A 15,936-nucleotide genomic window follows, 5' to 3' on the forward strand; every position below is an offset into this window, starting at 1 on the left:
GCGGCGGCGGCGGCGGCGGCGGCAACGGCGACAGCGGCGTTGGTAAGCATGACACAGGCGGATCACTATGATGAGTGTATGTGGCGTTCCTGTGGTTTCGTTCTTGTCAGCGAGCGAGCCTTCTAGAGGTGGGAGCAAAATTGCAACAAAAAAAGTAAAAATCCAGTAGCGCCACGAACTGCTTCCATGGCGATACGGGACGGGTGTGCGCGCGTTTGGATTGGATTCTATTCCTCCGTACTTTGCGTCGCCTGCTGCTGAGTTGGCACAATTGTTTTCGTCAGAAAGTCAGCACGAGTCATTCTGCGCCGTCTTTGCGTTGATCGCGTTGAATTACGCGGCGACCAGTGCCTGTGGACACCACCATCATCATCCTCGCTTGGCACCCAGGCAATGTAGCCTATGAATTACTCACATGCAAAAAATAAAAGGAATAACCTGCTGTTCAAACAGGTTGATCGCGCTCGCACCCCGTCGGGCTGTATTCCACCCAACCCGTCATCATCATCATCATCCAGCAACCACTACCACGAACGTGATCTTTTTTTTGTATAATTTTTGTACATATAAGGATGGCTGGTGCCGTATGTTTGAGCACGATCGTTGTTTGCTCGGCAGAGTTGGTTGAGCGATCACCATCCCTGCTACTCCCCTCACCGGCACCACGGGGGTCTAGTAGCTGCCGGTTCTAGAGCTAGATCTAGAGTGTCCACTCCCTGGGCTGTGTTGACACAAAGAGCTCTCATGGAGCTTGGGTAGAGGCAGGCAGCTCATCCGGATGAATAATTACGGATCACCTTTCTTGCCCCAGCGGTCGGCGATTGGCAGTCGCGGGATGCCAGGCTACAGCATGATAATGATGATGATGCATTCGAACGAAACCCGTCGTCTGCCGGTTTTGATCGCTGTTTTGATGTTGCCTCTTATCAACTCCCACACGCTCCCGAGGCAGCGTGCATTGCTGTCGGCGAGACTGTTCTGCACCGATCAGCATCTTCGCAAACAAACCTCGGCCGGTTGCGATGAAAATAAGAAATATTGATGAAAACATTTGCGATCGTGAGCCCTAGAGGAGGGGCAAGGGGACGTAGAAAAATTCTCTCCGAGATGGTGATGATCCTGGGATGGCCGATGATGATCGTCGATCCGAAGTGATCGTGTTTACAAGTTGCCGACAGGAGGGGGTGTACGTTGCGAGGCAACGCGCGCGATCAAACAACAAGACACCTCGGAAGTAGGAGTTTGTCAATCGAGCCAGACTCCTCTCCGGCTGCAGCATTCCATAATCATCGGCACCAGCGGCGTCTGCGCACACTCACAGTCACACGGAAACGCATGCGCCATGAAACCCACTTTCTACGCCCAGATATTGGGGAAAAAGGGGAACCCGATAAAGGCGGATGGAAAGCGCACGCGCCACGATCGTCACGATACACAGCGCACAACAACAACAACTTCTCGATCGTTGGGGCAGGCACATCAACAACTCCACCGCAGCCCAAAGGTCTACGGGCACGGCCTTTGGGGTGCATCTTCCTGGCCCACCTGAAACCCCTTATCAACCCTTCTCCCCTCTGCAAAGATACGCACATTACTGCACTTTACGGAGCACAAGGGGTGCGAGCGCGCGCGCGTGCGGACAGGAAAGGGTGACCGGGGTGGTGACGCAACGACGGCGGCCTGGATTAACCAGGATCGATCGCGAGATCGAGATCACGGTAAACACACGCGGCGATGCGCGAATTGCTTAAACCGTCTCCACGTACCTTCCAGTTTCACTGTTGAGGATCGCACCACAATGCTTGCCAACCACTTTACCCAACGCGTCGTGGAACAACACAAAAGCTTACATAACAGAACTGGCTTTAACTACGATTACACCAAGCGATCTCGGGTACCCGGGGCCGGGGGTTGTGTTGTACGATTATCCGATTTGTCTGCTATCTTAGAGATAAGTCTCAGTGTACAATTTTCACCATAAATTACAATGGATTTGGTTTTCTAAATTCTTCTGTGTTTTGGAGTGTTTTTGTTTTTTTTTACTTAACTTTTTTTTGACGTTTCTGTCATTCCGTTTATGCTACACCTTCGGTGACTTGAGCCAACTTTTTTTTACTGCATTTCTGCCGCGAAAACGCGTGCGTAATTTTATCAAATTTCATCCCATGACGATTAAAAGTATTAGAAACAAATGGAAACGATGGAAACCAAATTAAAAACCAATTACCCATATAACGGCCATTTTAAAATAAGGAAAACAGTAACGCTAGTAACACATAAACAAATGCCCAGTAACGGTTTTAACGCTCGGCGGTTTGAGGGTGCCGGAGGAGATCGCGGTCGAAAACGATTAATTATTTAAGGATTAGCAGAGATCAGGACCGGCCATGGAACCACCACCTGCCTCAGAACCGCCGGCCGGATCCGGGAAACCTTCGGCAAGTAAACGAGGCCGAGGATCGGCGACTAATCAACGTGGTTCTCGCGGGCGCGGTGGCTACTGGCGGGGCAACTATCGTGGATATCACAACCAACAGCCGCGAGAGAAGCCGGTCGGTTTTGCTTTGCTTCCGACACCAACAGCACCAACCAGCGGATCACCACCGGTGACCCCCCTGACACCGACGGCTTCCTTTTCCACCAGCACAAAGAACGATTCCTGTGAGTATGCCGGCTGGAAGCTGTACTTTCCTGCAGAAGGTTAGTGATCGCGCGTACCGACGATGAGCTATCATCCTAAACGGTCATGCGGGTTTCTTTCTCCGGACACAGAATTTCGCAGCGGATCGAAAACGGTACACCATGTACGAGCGATGCAACGGCACTATGCGGACTGTGCTGACCAGTACGATCTGCCGCTGGTCAAGGCATGCAACTGGTTCGAGCTGAAGATGGACGTTTGTGAAGGGGATCGCGTTCTCCTCCAGGAGTGGGCCTGCTTTCGCCAGGAGCTGACGGAAAATCCGGAACACACGCTGGCCTGCATAGGTCTGGCGATGCATCATCTACTGTCCCGGAATGCCAGCGGTGGAGGCGCAGGTTCACAGAGTGCTACCCCCCTGTCCCTCAACACCATCCGACCGCGGTTGGTTGGCTTTGGACCGGAGGTTACGATCGGTTCGATTAAGGTTAGCAGCTTCGGAAAGCTAGTGTCCGTCCGGGGGACCATCATAAGGGCCGGACCGTCCCAAATCATGAACACCTGGTGTGCCTTCCGATGTGCCAGCTGTGGCAACGAGCAAGCCGTTCAGCAGAAGGACGGTATCTACACGACACCCACTTCCTGCCACAGTGGCTGTAAAGCGCGCAGCAACTTCATCTTTTTGCAGCAATCTCTGTTCACGCGCATGGAATCGTACCAGAGCATCCGGTTGCAGGAAACGACACAAGGTTCACGTGCGGTAACGGGCAGCGTGGCGAAGAACATCGAGGTAGAGCTGACACACGAAATGGTGGACAGTGTGTGCCCGGGAGATGATGTGACCGTGACGGGCATACTGAAGGCACGCTCGCAGGATGATACGGGTCTCGGCAAAGCCAGCCTGTACAAGGCCTACATACAGGCCGTATCGGTGCGAAGCAACAAGAACGCACTGGGCAACTGGAATCGTTTGGGCGAGTTCACCGACCTGGACATGGAAGCGATCCGTATGATTCAATCCGAACCCTCTCCCTTCCGCTTGCTGGTCCAATCGCTCTGCCCTTCCATTTACGGTCACGAGATCGTCAAAGCGGGACTACTGTTGGGGCTTTTCGGTGGACAGGCAACAAGCGCCCGTACGAGACCCGAAATCCATGTGCTCGTCGTTGGTGATCCGGGAATTGGTAAAAGTCAAATTCTCCAGCGCTGCGCCAACGTATCACCGCGCGGTATTTTCGTCTGTGGCACCAATTCATCCAACGTGGGCCTCACGGTCACGGTGCGGATGGAGAAGGGTGTCGGTGCTTCGCTCGAGGCCGGTGCTCTCGTGCTGGCCGATCAGGGTGTTTGTTGCATTGACGAGTTCGACAAAATGTCCGGCCACCACGGACTGCTCGAGGTGATGGAACAACGGTCGGTGAGTGTCGCGAAAGCGGGCGTCATCTGTACGGTGCCAGCACGTACGACCGTGTTGGCTGCAGCCAATCCCGCCGGTGGCCACTACAATAAGGCGAAAACGGTTTCGGAAAATCTGAAACTTCATCCAGCGCTCCTGTCGCGGTTCGATTTGGTGTTCATTCTGCTCGATCGATCGAACGAACGTACCGATAATCTGCTAACGTCGCACATCCAGAAGGTGCATGGACTATCGCGAACCACGGCGGTCCCGGGACACCCATTCTTCGACGCTTCCGGTAGCTGCTCGTTCGCGGATGGGGCCGATGGTGCAGAACCTTCGCTTGAGGAGCGTTTAAGGCTTGGTGCGGGCGAAATGCTCGATCTTTTGCCGGTGGAACTGATGCAGAAGTATATCGGTGAGTAAGCACAACTTGCGTAACGGTCAAATTGCCTCCTATATTTATTCCCTTTTTTGTGTCCCTCCCATTAGGCTACGCTCGGAAGAACGTTCAACCGAAGCTAACGGCCAAAGCGGCCGAGGAGTTGCGGGATTTCTTTGTCGAGTTGCGGCGCACGCACCGCGAGATGGACATGATTCCGGTTACCACTAGGCAGCTCGAAGGACTTATCCGGTTAACGCAGGCACGCGCCAGGATTGATCTTTCCCCGGAAGCGACCGTTGCGCACGTGCGCGATGTGCTTGCCATCTTGCGTCAATCGATGCTGGACGTGTTTAGCACGGATGAGGGCGAATTGCAGTTCACGCGGCTAACGAACGGTAGTGGCACCAGCAAGACGACGATGGTACGCAAGTTTGCCCGTACGCTGCAAACCCGATCGATCGCCACCGGTTCGACCGTTTATACGACGGAGGAACTGAGGCAGGTGATGGTAGCCGGTGGAATTGTGGCCAACTGTGCGGAACTGATCGACACGATGAACATTCAGGGATTTCTGCTGAAGAAGGGACGCGATTGTTACAAGTTTATCATGGAATGATCTGATCGAGGAGGAGGAATAAAATCCCTTTCTTTTCCAGTGATCCAGTTATTTTTCGGTTTCTTTTTCTTGCACCACACAGAAAGCGGGTAGATATTAAAAAGATCTATCCTTTATTTACACAGGAATCCTAAGATTATAAACCGACATTTGCAAAAAAAAAAGGTAATCGTAAAAGGGTAGTGGTGATAATTTTGTGATAGCCACGCCAGCCATAAATGGGGTCTAATCGTTCGTCTAATAAGTCGTTCTCACTTGGATTATTATTTACATGAATTGCGTTCGTGTGATGCGATTGAGCTCCCCCATCACGAATCTATACAACAGAGACTATGGCCAAGCAACGAGGATGACAATGAGGAGAGAACAAAAAAAAAAAAAAAGGAAGATACGGCGGCGCCAGCATACGGACGGATTTACTATGTACACGATGCCAACTGCAGCTGTTGGCCGCTCCTGCGGGGGAACACAAATAAATATGTGGCGTGCCGGATGTGACGACGGTTCAGGGATGGCCTCCGGCAAAATCCTCAAAGCGAAATGGACTCGAATCATAAATCTAAAAATGGAAAAGGCAAGAGAAGACATTTAGTAAAGGAGGAACTAAAGGGAGAAGAATCGTGGCCACGTACTCATCGTTTCCTGCTGGATTTCGACCTTGTAGCTCGGATTGTCGTACGAGGCATCGTTTTTGCGGGGCGGCGTAATGGTGGCACTCTGTACCCTTCGCCTCGTCAGTATGAGCAGCAGTATCAGCGTGGACATGACGGCCAAGGCGGCGATGACCGCAACGACCACTAGTGGACCATAGTAGTCACCGTTTACGCTGCCGGCTGCTCCTGCAGCGGCTAGTTTATCTGAAAATCAAGGAACCGTGATGCCATGTTAGAACCCTTTATAATAAGATTCGACGTTGCGGAAAGCTTTCTTTCGTTACCTGTTTTGCCCGGAACGGCTGGTCCGCCCGGTTTGGTGATGAAGTTGACCACGTTGCTCTTCTTGATGCTACCGTTCGTGAGGTACATCTCGAGCCACAGCCGGTACCGGGTGCCCGGTTTCAGGTCCATGATGAGCGTACCCGTCGTCGAGTCTCGTTTCGCTACTTTGAACACACTGCACATTTGGGGGCCAGAAGGACGGAGCAGGGTTAGTTTAGCAATCGACCACCAAGTGGATCGGATCCTCTCCAGCTCTTACCTATAGTCTTCCTTTCCGCTATCACTTTGATAGATTGCACGATAGATGTTGATGTACTTGTCCTCCGGATACGGTACACCGGACCAGCTGACCTCCACGCTGGTGGCCTTGATTTTCGTGGCGTTCACCACCACCTCGAACCCGTACACGTCGATCCGTGGCGCCGTGCTGATCTGTAGCATCTCGCCCGCCCGAACCTCCTCCCCGTGGCCCGGGAAGGGAATGAAGAAGATGCCAACCTCGTACCGAGTCTGTGGCTTCAGGTTCTCCACCGTGTACTCGCTGAGCGCCCGGTGAATGAGGGGCGTAGCGTCGTACACCTTACCATCCAGCTCCCGGTACCGCAGCTGAATACCGTCCACATAGTCCAGCTCCTCGTCGTCCAGCTTGCGCCAGCTAATGCGGGCCCACGTCGAGTTCACCTCGGAGGCGCGCAGTTCCGGATCTTGGATGATCTCCTTCAGGAAGTTGGTCGGGTGGCTCATGTGCGGGAAATGGCCGGTGCCCGGTCCGATACCGATTGGTGACGGTGGTGTGATGACACGATCCGAGGGCGTCCGGACGGTGTACACCTGACTAGAGGGTTGCGAGTTAACGTCGCGTAGGATAAGCGTTATCTTCACCCGGTACTCCGTGTTCGCGTTGAGACCGGGCAGCTCAAACTCCAGCTGCGGGGTCGCTATCAGATCGTCCGGTGGGGCAAACACCTGCGACTGCCAGGTGGCCGTATCGTTGTTGCGTGTCCGCGTGTACCGTAGCTCCACCCGGCCATGCAACCCGACGTACACCTGGGGCACGAGGAAGATCACGCGGACCGTGTTCGGATCGATCGCGTCCAGGGCCAGCACCTTCAGATCGAGCTGCAACTGCGGGAACCCTAGACCGGGCGGTGGTCCTCCAGCTCCTGGGTGGAATGGACGGGGAAAAGGGGGATTTCGATATTATTTAGTCCAGAAGGTCCCGTTTCGGATCCCGAAAACCCCCTCCCCCGCGGATTAGCTACATCAAAAGGTGAGATTATGGTGCGATCATGCGTGTTAGAACCCGGGGAACACCAGGGGAACGGGGTGATAGTGATAGCGACCAGTAAACCAGGAAGGAAGAAGAGTAGATAAAGCATGACATGAACCTGTCGATGGTGGTGGTGGTGGTGCTAGTGGCGGTGGGTGTTGGGCGTGCGAAACGATGCCAACGTCTAGGTGGGATGAGGGATGCTGATGATGCGGATCCGTACCGTACTGGTTGTAGTTGATGCCATTGCCCGTCGTCGGTGGTGGGGGTGCCGGTGCCATTTGTGGATGCTGCTGATAGGCAGGATGGTTCGGTATGTGCCCCGGACCGGTGTGCAGTATCGGTGGTCCTTGCGCTGCATCCTGTGTGCTTTGGATGTGCTGCAGCAGCTGTTCGATCCGTATGTTCGGTGGCAAACTGCCCGGTCCGTTCGGTCCGAGCACGTTCAGCAGTTGCTGATGTTGCTTATCGATCGGAGGGGCGCCATGTTGACCCCCACCAACAGCACCGGCGCCGCTCACCAGTGGATGGTGGAGGTACGGATTGAAATCACCGCCGCTGGGTTCGTAATGTGGTTTCAGTTCCGGTCCATAGTAGCCCGGTGGTCCGGGACGCTGGACACCGAGCGTGGCATGCGGTTTCATGGCCCCTTCCTCGTAGCTAGCGTAATCGTACTTGCCCTCATCGGGGCCAATCGGGTGCGAGGGACCATCGTCCGGTACGTGCTGGGCACTGCCACCACCGAAGATGGCATTGAAATGGTCCCCCTTTTTGGCCGATTCTTCCTTGGCGTTCGAGGAGTACTTCTTGTGCGACGTCGGTTTCTCCGGTTGTGGCACCTTCGGTGGCAGTTTGCCATCGATCGTGGGGTAGAAGGGAAGAGGGGCGGGGGCCCCCGAGTCACCGCCGTGTTTGTCATGCGGCGCGGTCGTCGGTTTTGCGTCAGCCTTCGATGGCTTGGCCGGAAGGAATTGGTCTATTGTGTCCGGCATGAGCAATGGTTTCAGTACGTCGTTCCCTGTGGATTGCACAACAGATGGAAGGTGGATGGAAGATGATGACCGGAAAGAGGGGGGGGGGGGGGTCGCGAGGGTGGGCCATGCCAACATGGACGTGAGACAAGTGATATGACGGATGGATGAGCGCGAGAAAGAGCAAAAGAGGTCCGGAAAGAAGAGGATGGTGGTGCTAAGGACCAGAAACACGAGCTCGGTGCTAAATGTGACCACACAGAACACACGCAAGCGGCACAAGGACACACGCACACAGGCACACACAAAGGCTTGTACTTACCACTGGCGAGTCCATTATCACCGGCACCGGGCATACAGGTCCAGTGTTTGCAGCATTCCTCACCCGGAATCGGCATCAGGCGTGCGTTCCGTGAGCTGCACGGTAGATGGGATGGCGGAGCTGTCGGTACCGGTGGGCAGGCCGGTCGGCACTCGACGATACCGGTATCGCAGTAGCAGTGCTGTTCGCAGCCGGTCAGATTACTCGGAATGTCGGACCAGTTGTCGAAGAACTGACCCTTGTACTCGCACGTCCCATTATCGATGCAGCGCATCCGCTCCGGGCAGCACCGGGGTGCGATCGCCCGGAAGGTGGCCGGTTCTGGGCCCCACTTGAGACAGTGTGGATCCAGCACGTCCAGCCCGAACTCCGATGGGCACTCGATCTTGGCACAGTGCATACCGGCCTCGGTACAGAGACACAGTGCGTTACACTCATCGTGTACCTTATCGTTCAACCGGTAACTGCGACCCTTGAACACACAATCTCCGGCAACCCCGGGTGGAGCCGAAGAACTGGCCCCGATGTCCGGTGCTTGCGTTGTCGAAGGTGACGAAGAAGAGGCGGCCGGTGCCATCATCATCATTACGCCACTGCTCTGCTCATGATCATCCAGCGTGACGTCACAGAACTCACGCTGGCAGCAGGGATCGTGAGGATCCACCAGCACTACGCACTGTTCCGAGCGGGTCGCGTTCAGCGGTGCACACCGGGCCACACACTCCATCTCCCCTTCGCCCGTACAGGTACAGATCTGGTCACAGCCCACCTCCAACCGTTCGTTCACACCGTACGAGTGGTTCCGGTAGATGCAGCCCGTGACGATCGCTTTCGCTGTTGTCGTCGTCGTCGTCGATTCCTCGGAAAATGGACTGTTGGTTGGTTCTGGGTTGACCGGGGGAAAGTGAATCAGAATTAGTGCCCGTTGGTGATGCTTCTTGTCTGGTTTGTGGGTAATTTTAAAACGGGAAACCAAACGGCAGTGGCCATGATGTAACCGCCAGGCGCTCGCTCGCGAAATTGCTCGCAATTGCAGTTAGTGTCGACGCGCCAGCGAGCGGGCCCGGGCGGTTATGCATATTGGCTCCGTGTTGGGTTTCCGTGTTGGAGTGGCCTGCATTAGATAACCACCATAACCACCACCACCGGGCAATTGGTCCTCAAAAACCTACCACCAGTTCCATCGGCCATGAGGCGCTCCGAGGGGCAGATGAGCGTGGCACAGCATTCGTCCGTCTTCGAGGGCGCTTCGTAGCAACCGGCTCCCATCACCACCGTCTTGCCACGCTTCACGAACGGTCGGCCACAGCGGGGTTCACAGCGCCATTTACCGTCCTCCTCGCAGTGACACCGCTCGTCGCAACCCTTGTCTACCGTGGCGTTCGCCTGGGGAAACAGATTCAAAACAAGAAATTGGAATGCGTCATAAGCTGTGGCTTCAAGCACGATCGAGATCATCATTGTGTTTATGTTTGCTCCGGAAAGTGATAGTTGCTTGGCTGGCCGCGAGTACATGAGGATTGCTGAACTCGATCGTTCGATCCAAAATCCCATTATCATCCGTGCAGGTGAGCGTGCTGCACGACTTACTAGCGTTTGCGTAGCAGAAGATGAGGTACATTTAACCTCCTGGTTAAAGTGTTCTATAGTGGACCGATGTCAGGGCACAAAGCTGGCTTCATGCTTCATTCTTGCGAAACACAAGACTGGCCAACGTGAGCTACGAAAGCGAAATGGAGTAGCGTGACGGTTGCCGGTCCGAATTGGTTCGATTTTCTCACGAGCTCTCCGAGATCGATCAATCGTTGCGTGGGCCATGAGAGTCTGTTTGCGGCTGTGGCGTTGTAAAATATGAATCTCGGGCAGGGCAGTCCTGCAACTAGATCCGCTTCTTCATTTGCCATCAGCAACAGCACGGTGGAGGTTCACACGATGCAAAGCCCTGGCGTGGGATTTCTCCATTTTGGTGGACACGGTCCCCGATGGTTTGAATGATGATGATGATGATGATGATGGTGACGAACTGCTTAACATGCACACCGACAGCGAGAGAGCGTTCTACTTGTTAGTGCATCATGAATCATGACCAAAAATGGACCCACGATGAGCGAACGAACGACTTGTGGTTGTTCGAACGTTGTTCGTTTGGAAACCAGTTTTTGTGTGAAGGATGCCACTAGGGACCGTTTACGAGCTACGCACCTTCGAGAAGGACACTAAGTGGATCTAGTACATCCAGTTTACCCACAGATAGGGCCCTATTCCAAGAGTCTATCTGTTAAAAGTGACTAGTTTGCACAACTGTTGAAAAAACTCTGCAGTTTTGCTTTGCATTTTTTGCAATGAAAATTTCAACTATTAATTGTGACTTTGTAGAAACGGTAAAAATCGACCAACACTCTACCGAGTTTTCCTTTTTCAGTCAAATTTGGTAAAAGCCTGCGAGTCTGCTAAATGAGATTGAAAATGGAAATGCTTGTTGCGATTTCCGCAACAAATCAAACAAAAGTGCAAACGGTTTCTTCAACTTGGTGGGCATAGGATTTATTTCAGGATTTATTGGTGCCCAGGTCGTCAGCCGGAAAAGACACAAAATGAATTAACTGTTGTAGAAAATTGGAAAAGATTGGAGAATCTCAAAAAACGACTCTCGAACTCTAGACATTTTTCAACTGAACTTGAACAAAATCGCTTCGCGTATCTACAACAGATGTCTATGCCATAGGCAATCTAATCCGTTCCAAACTCTGGTCCGAAGTGACAACTACCTCCAAGAAGCGCTAGCATCATTCTAGCATTCCAGCACCCGCGAGTGCTTATCAGACGCATAATCCATTCCACTACGAAACATGATTCCCCGAATGCCGCCGCTGCCAAATGTGTTTTCCCTAATTGTTCCTGCTCACCATCCCATGACCAAACGATGAGTTAATCCAAAACACTCCATGCGTAACCCGCCCCCTTTTGGCCCCTTTCCCAGGGGTTTTTGGGGGGGAGATAACTTATTCATTAATACCTTGGAGGTTCCCAAATTCCCGTGTCGCCAGAAAAAAAGGCACAAGATTCCCTCACGCGTAACCGATTGGACCACGGTTGGAACCCTCTGAGATGCCCTCGCTTCCTCGCCCTTAGTCCTAACCGGTCCAGGGTCTAGTCTAATCGCAAGTCGCACAGCACGGCACTCCACGGCAAACGCCACGGAGTTCAAGGACAGCAACTATGGCGCTCACATAGTTGTAGGGCTCAACGAGCGCGTTGAGCTACATTACTTTCCATTCGATCGCTGCTGCTACCGACGCATTCAAGTTACCCTTTCCAATGCTGACCCACTTTCCTTCCAAAGGCTGACACAGACACAGCAGCAGCAGCAGCAGCAGCTTCAGCTTCTGCATTCCCTTTTGGTCACGTGGAGTGTTTTTGCTTCGATTCTTCTTCGATTGAGGTGCGTGCGTGCACATTGCTCGCATTGCATTGCATAAGCGGAGTGTGCGCCTCAATGATGAGCCACCTCTAAAGTCTCCACCGCCAGCAGCAACAGCAGAAGACAATGGGAGCACCAGAAGAGATGGCCAAGGGGGGCTGGGGAGGAAAATTACAGAAAATCGCATTACGCATCGCGAGTGCGAGCGCGCCTTTGCTCGTGTATGTGATGCTGTCTTGGGTTCAACTGGTTCAACACTTCAAGTGACGTGAAGGTTGAGAATGTTGAGAGGTTGGCCGCGTCAAGGTGCGCCACGGTTCGCGCGATCATCTCCGGTCTGTAACCGTGCAGTTTGCCGACTTCCCAGCAATCTTTATGCTCCAACCCTGTGACCTACATTATAGTTACCCACAATTGGAAGCACACTTTTTAATTACGAAACCTCCACGCACGGGAGATGGGCCGTGGACATCACACACGCGCTATGATTGCCAAGCGACCAGTTCCAGGTCATAAATTTTCACCAAACAGAAGAGAACAATGCCGTTCTAAAGGGCCACACGGTCGGTCGTGGCGCAAGCTCTATCAATTCCGCTTATCCCAGTGTGGCCCTCGCTCGGCGGATGTAACGCTGCTGCAATGAAATTCATGCTCCACCAAATGCTTACCTTGTATTCGATGCCATTGAAGATGCATTCGCCACCGTCGCCACTCGGTGTGACCGCGGTTCCATCCTCACCTCCCGGCACCATCCGGACCGGTGTTCCACGCTCGGCGGTCTGGTGGTCTGCTGGGCGCCGATTCACGCCATCATCGTCATCACCGGACGTGGACTCCATGCTAATGTTACTGAGGTCATCGAACGGTGCGGACGGCGCTGGTGGTTCTTTCGTTTCGGGCTTCGGTGTCGTGGTGACCAGGTTGGGTGCGGTCACGAAGTTAATCGGTTCGGCGGGCCCAAAGCTAATCGCACGGCCACGCGGCACTTCCGCCGACGCAACACGTACGTCGCTCATCTTGAGCAGCTCCTCGGACGAGCTTTCACCGCTCGGTAGGAAGTGGTTCAGTATCGAGGGGGGATTCGTACCGTCTCGATCGTTTGCTTCCTCTTCCGCCGATTTGACGTGCAGAATGGGAACCGGTTTGGACGTGGCAATGGGCACGATCGTCGTCGTCGCCTCGGCCGTTGTTGTTGTTGTTGGGGGTTGGGTTGTCTGATCGCTGACCGTTGATGCCAGCTCATCAGCGGTGGTCTCTGGTTGACCGGTGGTGGTGGTGGTGGTGCTGGTGATGATGGTGCCGTTACTCTTGACCTCCAGCAGTTGTTCGGGCGATGATGTCGTCTTGCTGGACACTTCCTCCGACGTGGCCGATGAGTCAGCTTCGGTCTGGCTCGGTGCCAACCGGGATTCCGGGAGCTCCGTCGGGGTGTTGGGTTTCGCGGTCAACGGTAACACCTCCAGACTGGAGTCTGGCACGATCGTGGTGCTGGTGATGGTGATGGTGGTCGCTTCCGTGCTTTCAATCGAGTTGCCCAGTGTGCTCGTCTCACCGGTGCCACTGGAGGAGGTGGTGGTGGTGCTTGATGGAAACTCTGTGAAGAAGGGGACGAAAGCAACACATTTTAGTAGCAACACTCATGGCGGCATCTGCTGCTGTTGGCCCACATTTACAGCCCCCCCGGTTGGTGACGTTCACGTTAGTGTGGAGCGATCACGATGATTAGTTTTATCGAGTATTCTGCAAGCAAGAATTGGCCGCTTGGTGGTCTCTCTTGAGGCAGGAACCTGTTTCCACTCACCGGTCTAGATGTGTGACCGGTCTCTCCGGCCCGGTTTGATTCTCTAGAGTCACTTCTTCGATCGGTCGGTGGTGTACTTTCCTTTTTTTCCCCTTTTTAGATTTTAGTTTCGCTAACGCAGCCCCTCAACCGTCAAGTGTCCGTACGGTCCGGCGACACAAAACTGGGACAACTTGGTAGCCCGTGATTGCTTCATTAGGTGCTGGCGTCGCCGCCATTGCTGGTGGTCCGCCGTCGCCATCGTGCTACCTGTAGCTGCGCATCAGCATCAATTGTCAGCGGTGCCGGACATGCCGTACCCCGGCAATACGCTGGAGCAAAAGCAGTTGTTTACCAACCAACCATCTTCGTGCGTCCTTCGGATCCGAATGGCCGTCGATCGATTAGGACGCGACGCGACGGCGAATGGCCCAGTGTAATTATGTTCTATCGAAATGGTTGAAGGCCATTTACGAAAAAAGACGCTCGTTAAGGCACGGCACCATCAACTCAGATCGATCGAAGCCGTAGCCCATTTGGTCAGACAGAATGAAAAGCGGGGTTTTCCCCTAACAGCCACCAAATAATTTCATTTCATCATCGAGCATCAGCAATCTCTACGCAGAGATCGTACACACGAGCCACCGGTGAGATCATTTGGTTGTTTGTTTCCTATTTGTGTGAACTCTCGGCGGTCTGCCTGTGCACACTGTCAGTGATCAGCGGCGAACGGCGTGGCACATGGCATTCTATCGTGGTTTTTGGTCCACGATCAACGACCACACGACACACATCACCGGTATACCGGTTCCATATCGAGACACACAACAGCGGAGAAAGCATAGAGCGCTTTCACAAAATGGAGCTTGGGGAAAAGTGGAATTTCTACTAGCACCACCACCACCGCTGGCACCGGGCCGTGACGTGATTTCGGTAGCTTTCCGGTGACGCAATGACTGTATGCGCGATGAAATGAAATCATTTTTCTTTTGCTTTTTTTCCCTCCAATCTATTAACGGCACAGTTCACGCTCATCTCCATCTGAATCACTCTCTCTAATCGCTGCTGATTAATTAGTCATTTGTTAATTAGATTAGTTAAGCGGGATCCCCCCCCCCCCCCGGTAGTTTACTTACCGGTAACATCTTGCGCGTGGACCAGCCAGCAGCACTGCAGCATCAACATCAGCAGACTAATCCCGCAGACACCGACAAGCACCGGAGATCGGGTCCGTGAGTCGGAGCCCATCTTCTTTAACGTCACCACTGCGTCTGGTCAGCACTGCGATCTGCGATCAATCATGCACCACTTCGCGGGATGCGCACTTCTCTCCCGCTTTGCACCACTGACCTGGCGGTGTTTCGATTCTTCTTCGTTTCCCAGTCACAAACAATCACAATTACGAGGCGCGCTTTGATTGGATTTTGCGTTTGCCGTTTGCACTTCACTTCGTTTGCTTCAATTCACTTTCGATCATCGTCATCGCTGCGTGAGATCAAGCTGCTGCATCACTTGGAGCCGCACGGTGGTTTTTCTTTTCTGTTCACTTTTTATTCCACCACAAACACACCGACTGGCGCAACCCTTTTCACCCCTCTCACGGTTGGCACGGATGCGTTTAAGAAATTTCAAAACAAAACTAGGGTCTTAAAACATGGAACTATCCACTGTGTACGCATCCACGCATTAACGGCGTCGCACTACACGATTGTCATTTCCTCCATTTCTGTCACTGGCACGCTGTCCAACGATCCACTGGCGTCGTGGGGGAGCCTCGAGTTTTTTTTACTGCTAGAAGGGAAAACAATGTGAGAAACACGTGGTTAGCCCTGTGCTAATAAAAGCCACCACGATATGTGGATATGTTAATGAAATCAGCACCAGGATGATCAGGAGGTGGAGTGGTACGCAAAACAAACCAAAAACCAAAAAAAAACCCACAAATGGCGTACTGTGTTGTCCGGCGCTGTGTCCGATCCGTCCCGATGATGAAGCATAACTGTGTCGTCGTCGCGATCGCGGCGTGTTTTGGGTTGCACCGAACAAAACCCGGGCAACGAACACCTCTCCCTCCCTCCCTCGATCTTGTAACGCCGCTCAAGGAGGATGGGTTTTTGGGGGGAGGGGCGCACTCTGCGCCACGGATGCGTCACAAGGCCGTACAGCGTACCTTAGGCTGTTTCATCGTGCGGTGGG

The 15,936-nt window shown here is 53.5% G+C and overlaps 3 protein-coding genes across 10 annotated transcripts in view; 1 reads left to right on the forward strand and 2 right to left on the reverse strand.

Annotated features, from left to right (window-relative positions):
* The window catches only part of LOC126579291 (hepatocyte nuclear factor 4-gamma), a 7,044-nt gene extending 5,012 nt beyond the window's left edge, over positions 1-2,032 (reverse strand). Inside the window, exon 1 of one of the 5 annotated variants that reach the window (XM_050242761.1) lies at positions 1,851-2,032. The gene's annotated coding sequence lies outside the window, so the exon portion shown is untranslated. The other 4 variants (XM_050242740.1, XM_050242751.1, XM_050242779.1 and 1 more) reach the window with 4 other exon arrangements.
* A 308-nt stretch (positions 2,033-2,340) lies between these two features.
* LOC126579274 (DNA helicase MCM8) lies at positions 2,341-5,081 on the forward strand. 2 transcript variants are annotated; one of them, XM_050242712.1, is made up of 3 exons: positions 2,341-2,700; positions 2,773-4,455; positions 4,530-5,081. In XM_050242712.1, exons 1-3 carry the CDS (start codon positions 2,388-2,390, stop codon positions 5,036-5,038), a joined length of 2,505 nt encoding a protein of 834 aa, XP_050098669.1. In that variant the 5' UTR covers positions 2,341-2,387; the 3' UTR covers positions 5,039-5,081. The 2 variants fall into 2 exon arrangements, with proteins under 2 accessions (XP_050098669.1, XP_050098678.1); XM_050242721.1 differs by having other exon boundaries at positions 2,550-2,661.
* A 328-nt stretch (positions 5,082-5,409) lies between these two features.
* Positions 5,410-15,521, reverse strand: LOC126570906 (putative epidermal cell surface receptor). 3 transcript variants are annotated; one of them, XM_050229003.1, is made up of 9 exons: positions 14,877-15,521; positions 12,629-13,554; positions 9,712-9,925; positions 8,540-9,424; positions 7,470-8,264; positions 6,236-7,139; positions 5,976-6,151; positions 5,671-5,895; positions 5,410-5,597 (listed from the first exon to the last, which is right to left on the reverse strand). In XM_050229003.1, the coding sequence occupies exons 1-9, from the start codon at positions 14,986-14,988 to the stop codon at positions 5,590-5,592; spliced, it is 4,245 nt and encodes a 1,414-aa protein (XP_050084960.1). In that variant the 5' UTR covers positions 14,989-15,521; the 3' UTR covers positions 5,410-5,589. The 3 variants fall into 3 exon arrangements, with proteins under 3 accessions (XP_050084960.1, XP_050084959.1, XP_050084961.1); XM_050229002.1 differs by having other exon boundaries at positions 7,365-8,264; XM_050229004.1 differs by lacking the exon at positions 7,470-8,264.
* Between the last annotated feature and the right edge of the window lie 415 nt (positions 15,522-15,936).

Source organism: Anopheles aquasalis, chromosome 2 (genome assembly GCF_943734665.1).
Source record: "Anopheles aquasalis chromosome 2, idAnoAquaMG_Q_19, whole genome shotgun sequence".
NCBI classification, from domain to species: Eukaryota; Metazoa; Arthropoda; class Insecta; order Diptera; family Culicidae; genus Anopheles; species Anopheles aquasalis.

Excerpts from the sequence above, each read along its gene's own strand:
- LOC126579274 (XM_050242712.1), top strand. The coding sequence starts at position 2,388 with ATGGAACCACCACCTGCCTCAGAACCGCCGGCCGGATCCGGGAAACCT. Across the intron at positions 2,701-2,772 it reads GCTGTACTTTCCTGCAGAAG|AATTTCGCAGCGGATCGAAA; the intron begins GTTAGTGATCGC and ends CTCCGGACACAG. Across the intron at positions 4,456-4,529 it reads ACTGATGCAGAAGTATATCG|GCTACGCTCGGAAGAACGTT; the intron begins GTGAGTAAGCAC and ends CCCTCCCATTAG.
- LOC126570906 (XM_050229002.1), bottom strand. The coding sequence starts at position 14,988 with ATGGGCTCCGACTCACGGACCCGATCTCCGGTGCTTGTCGGTGTCTGC. Across the intron at positions 6,152-6,235 it reads AGCGGAAAGGAAGACTATAG|TGTGTTCAAAGTAGCGAAAC; the intron begins GTAAGAGCTGGA and ends CCAAATGTGCAG. Across the intron at positions 5,896-5,975 it reads AGCCGTTCCGGGCAAAACAG|ATAAACTAGCCGCTGCAGGA; the intron begins GTAACGAAAGAA and ends CTTGATTTTCAG.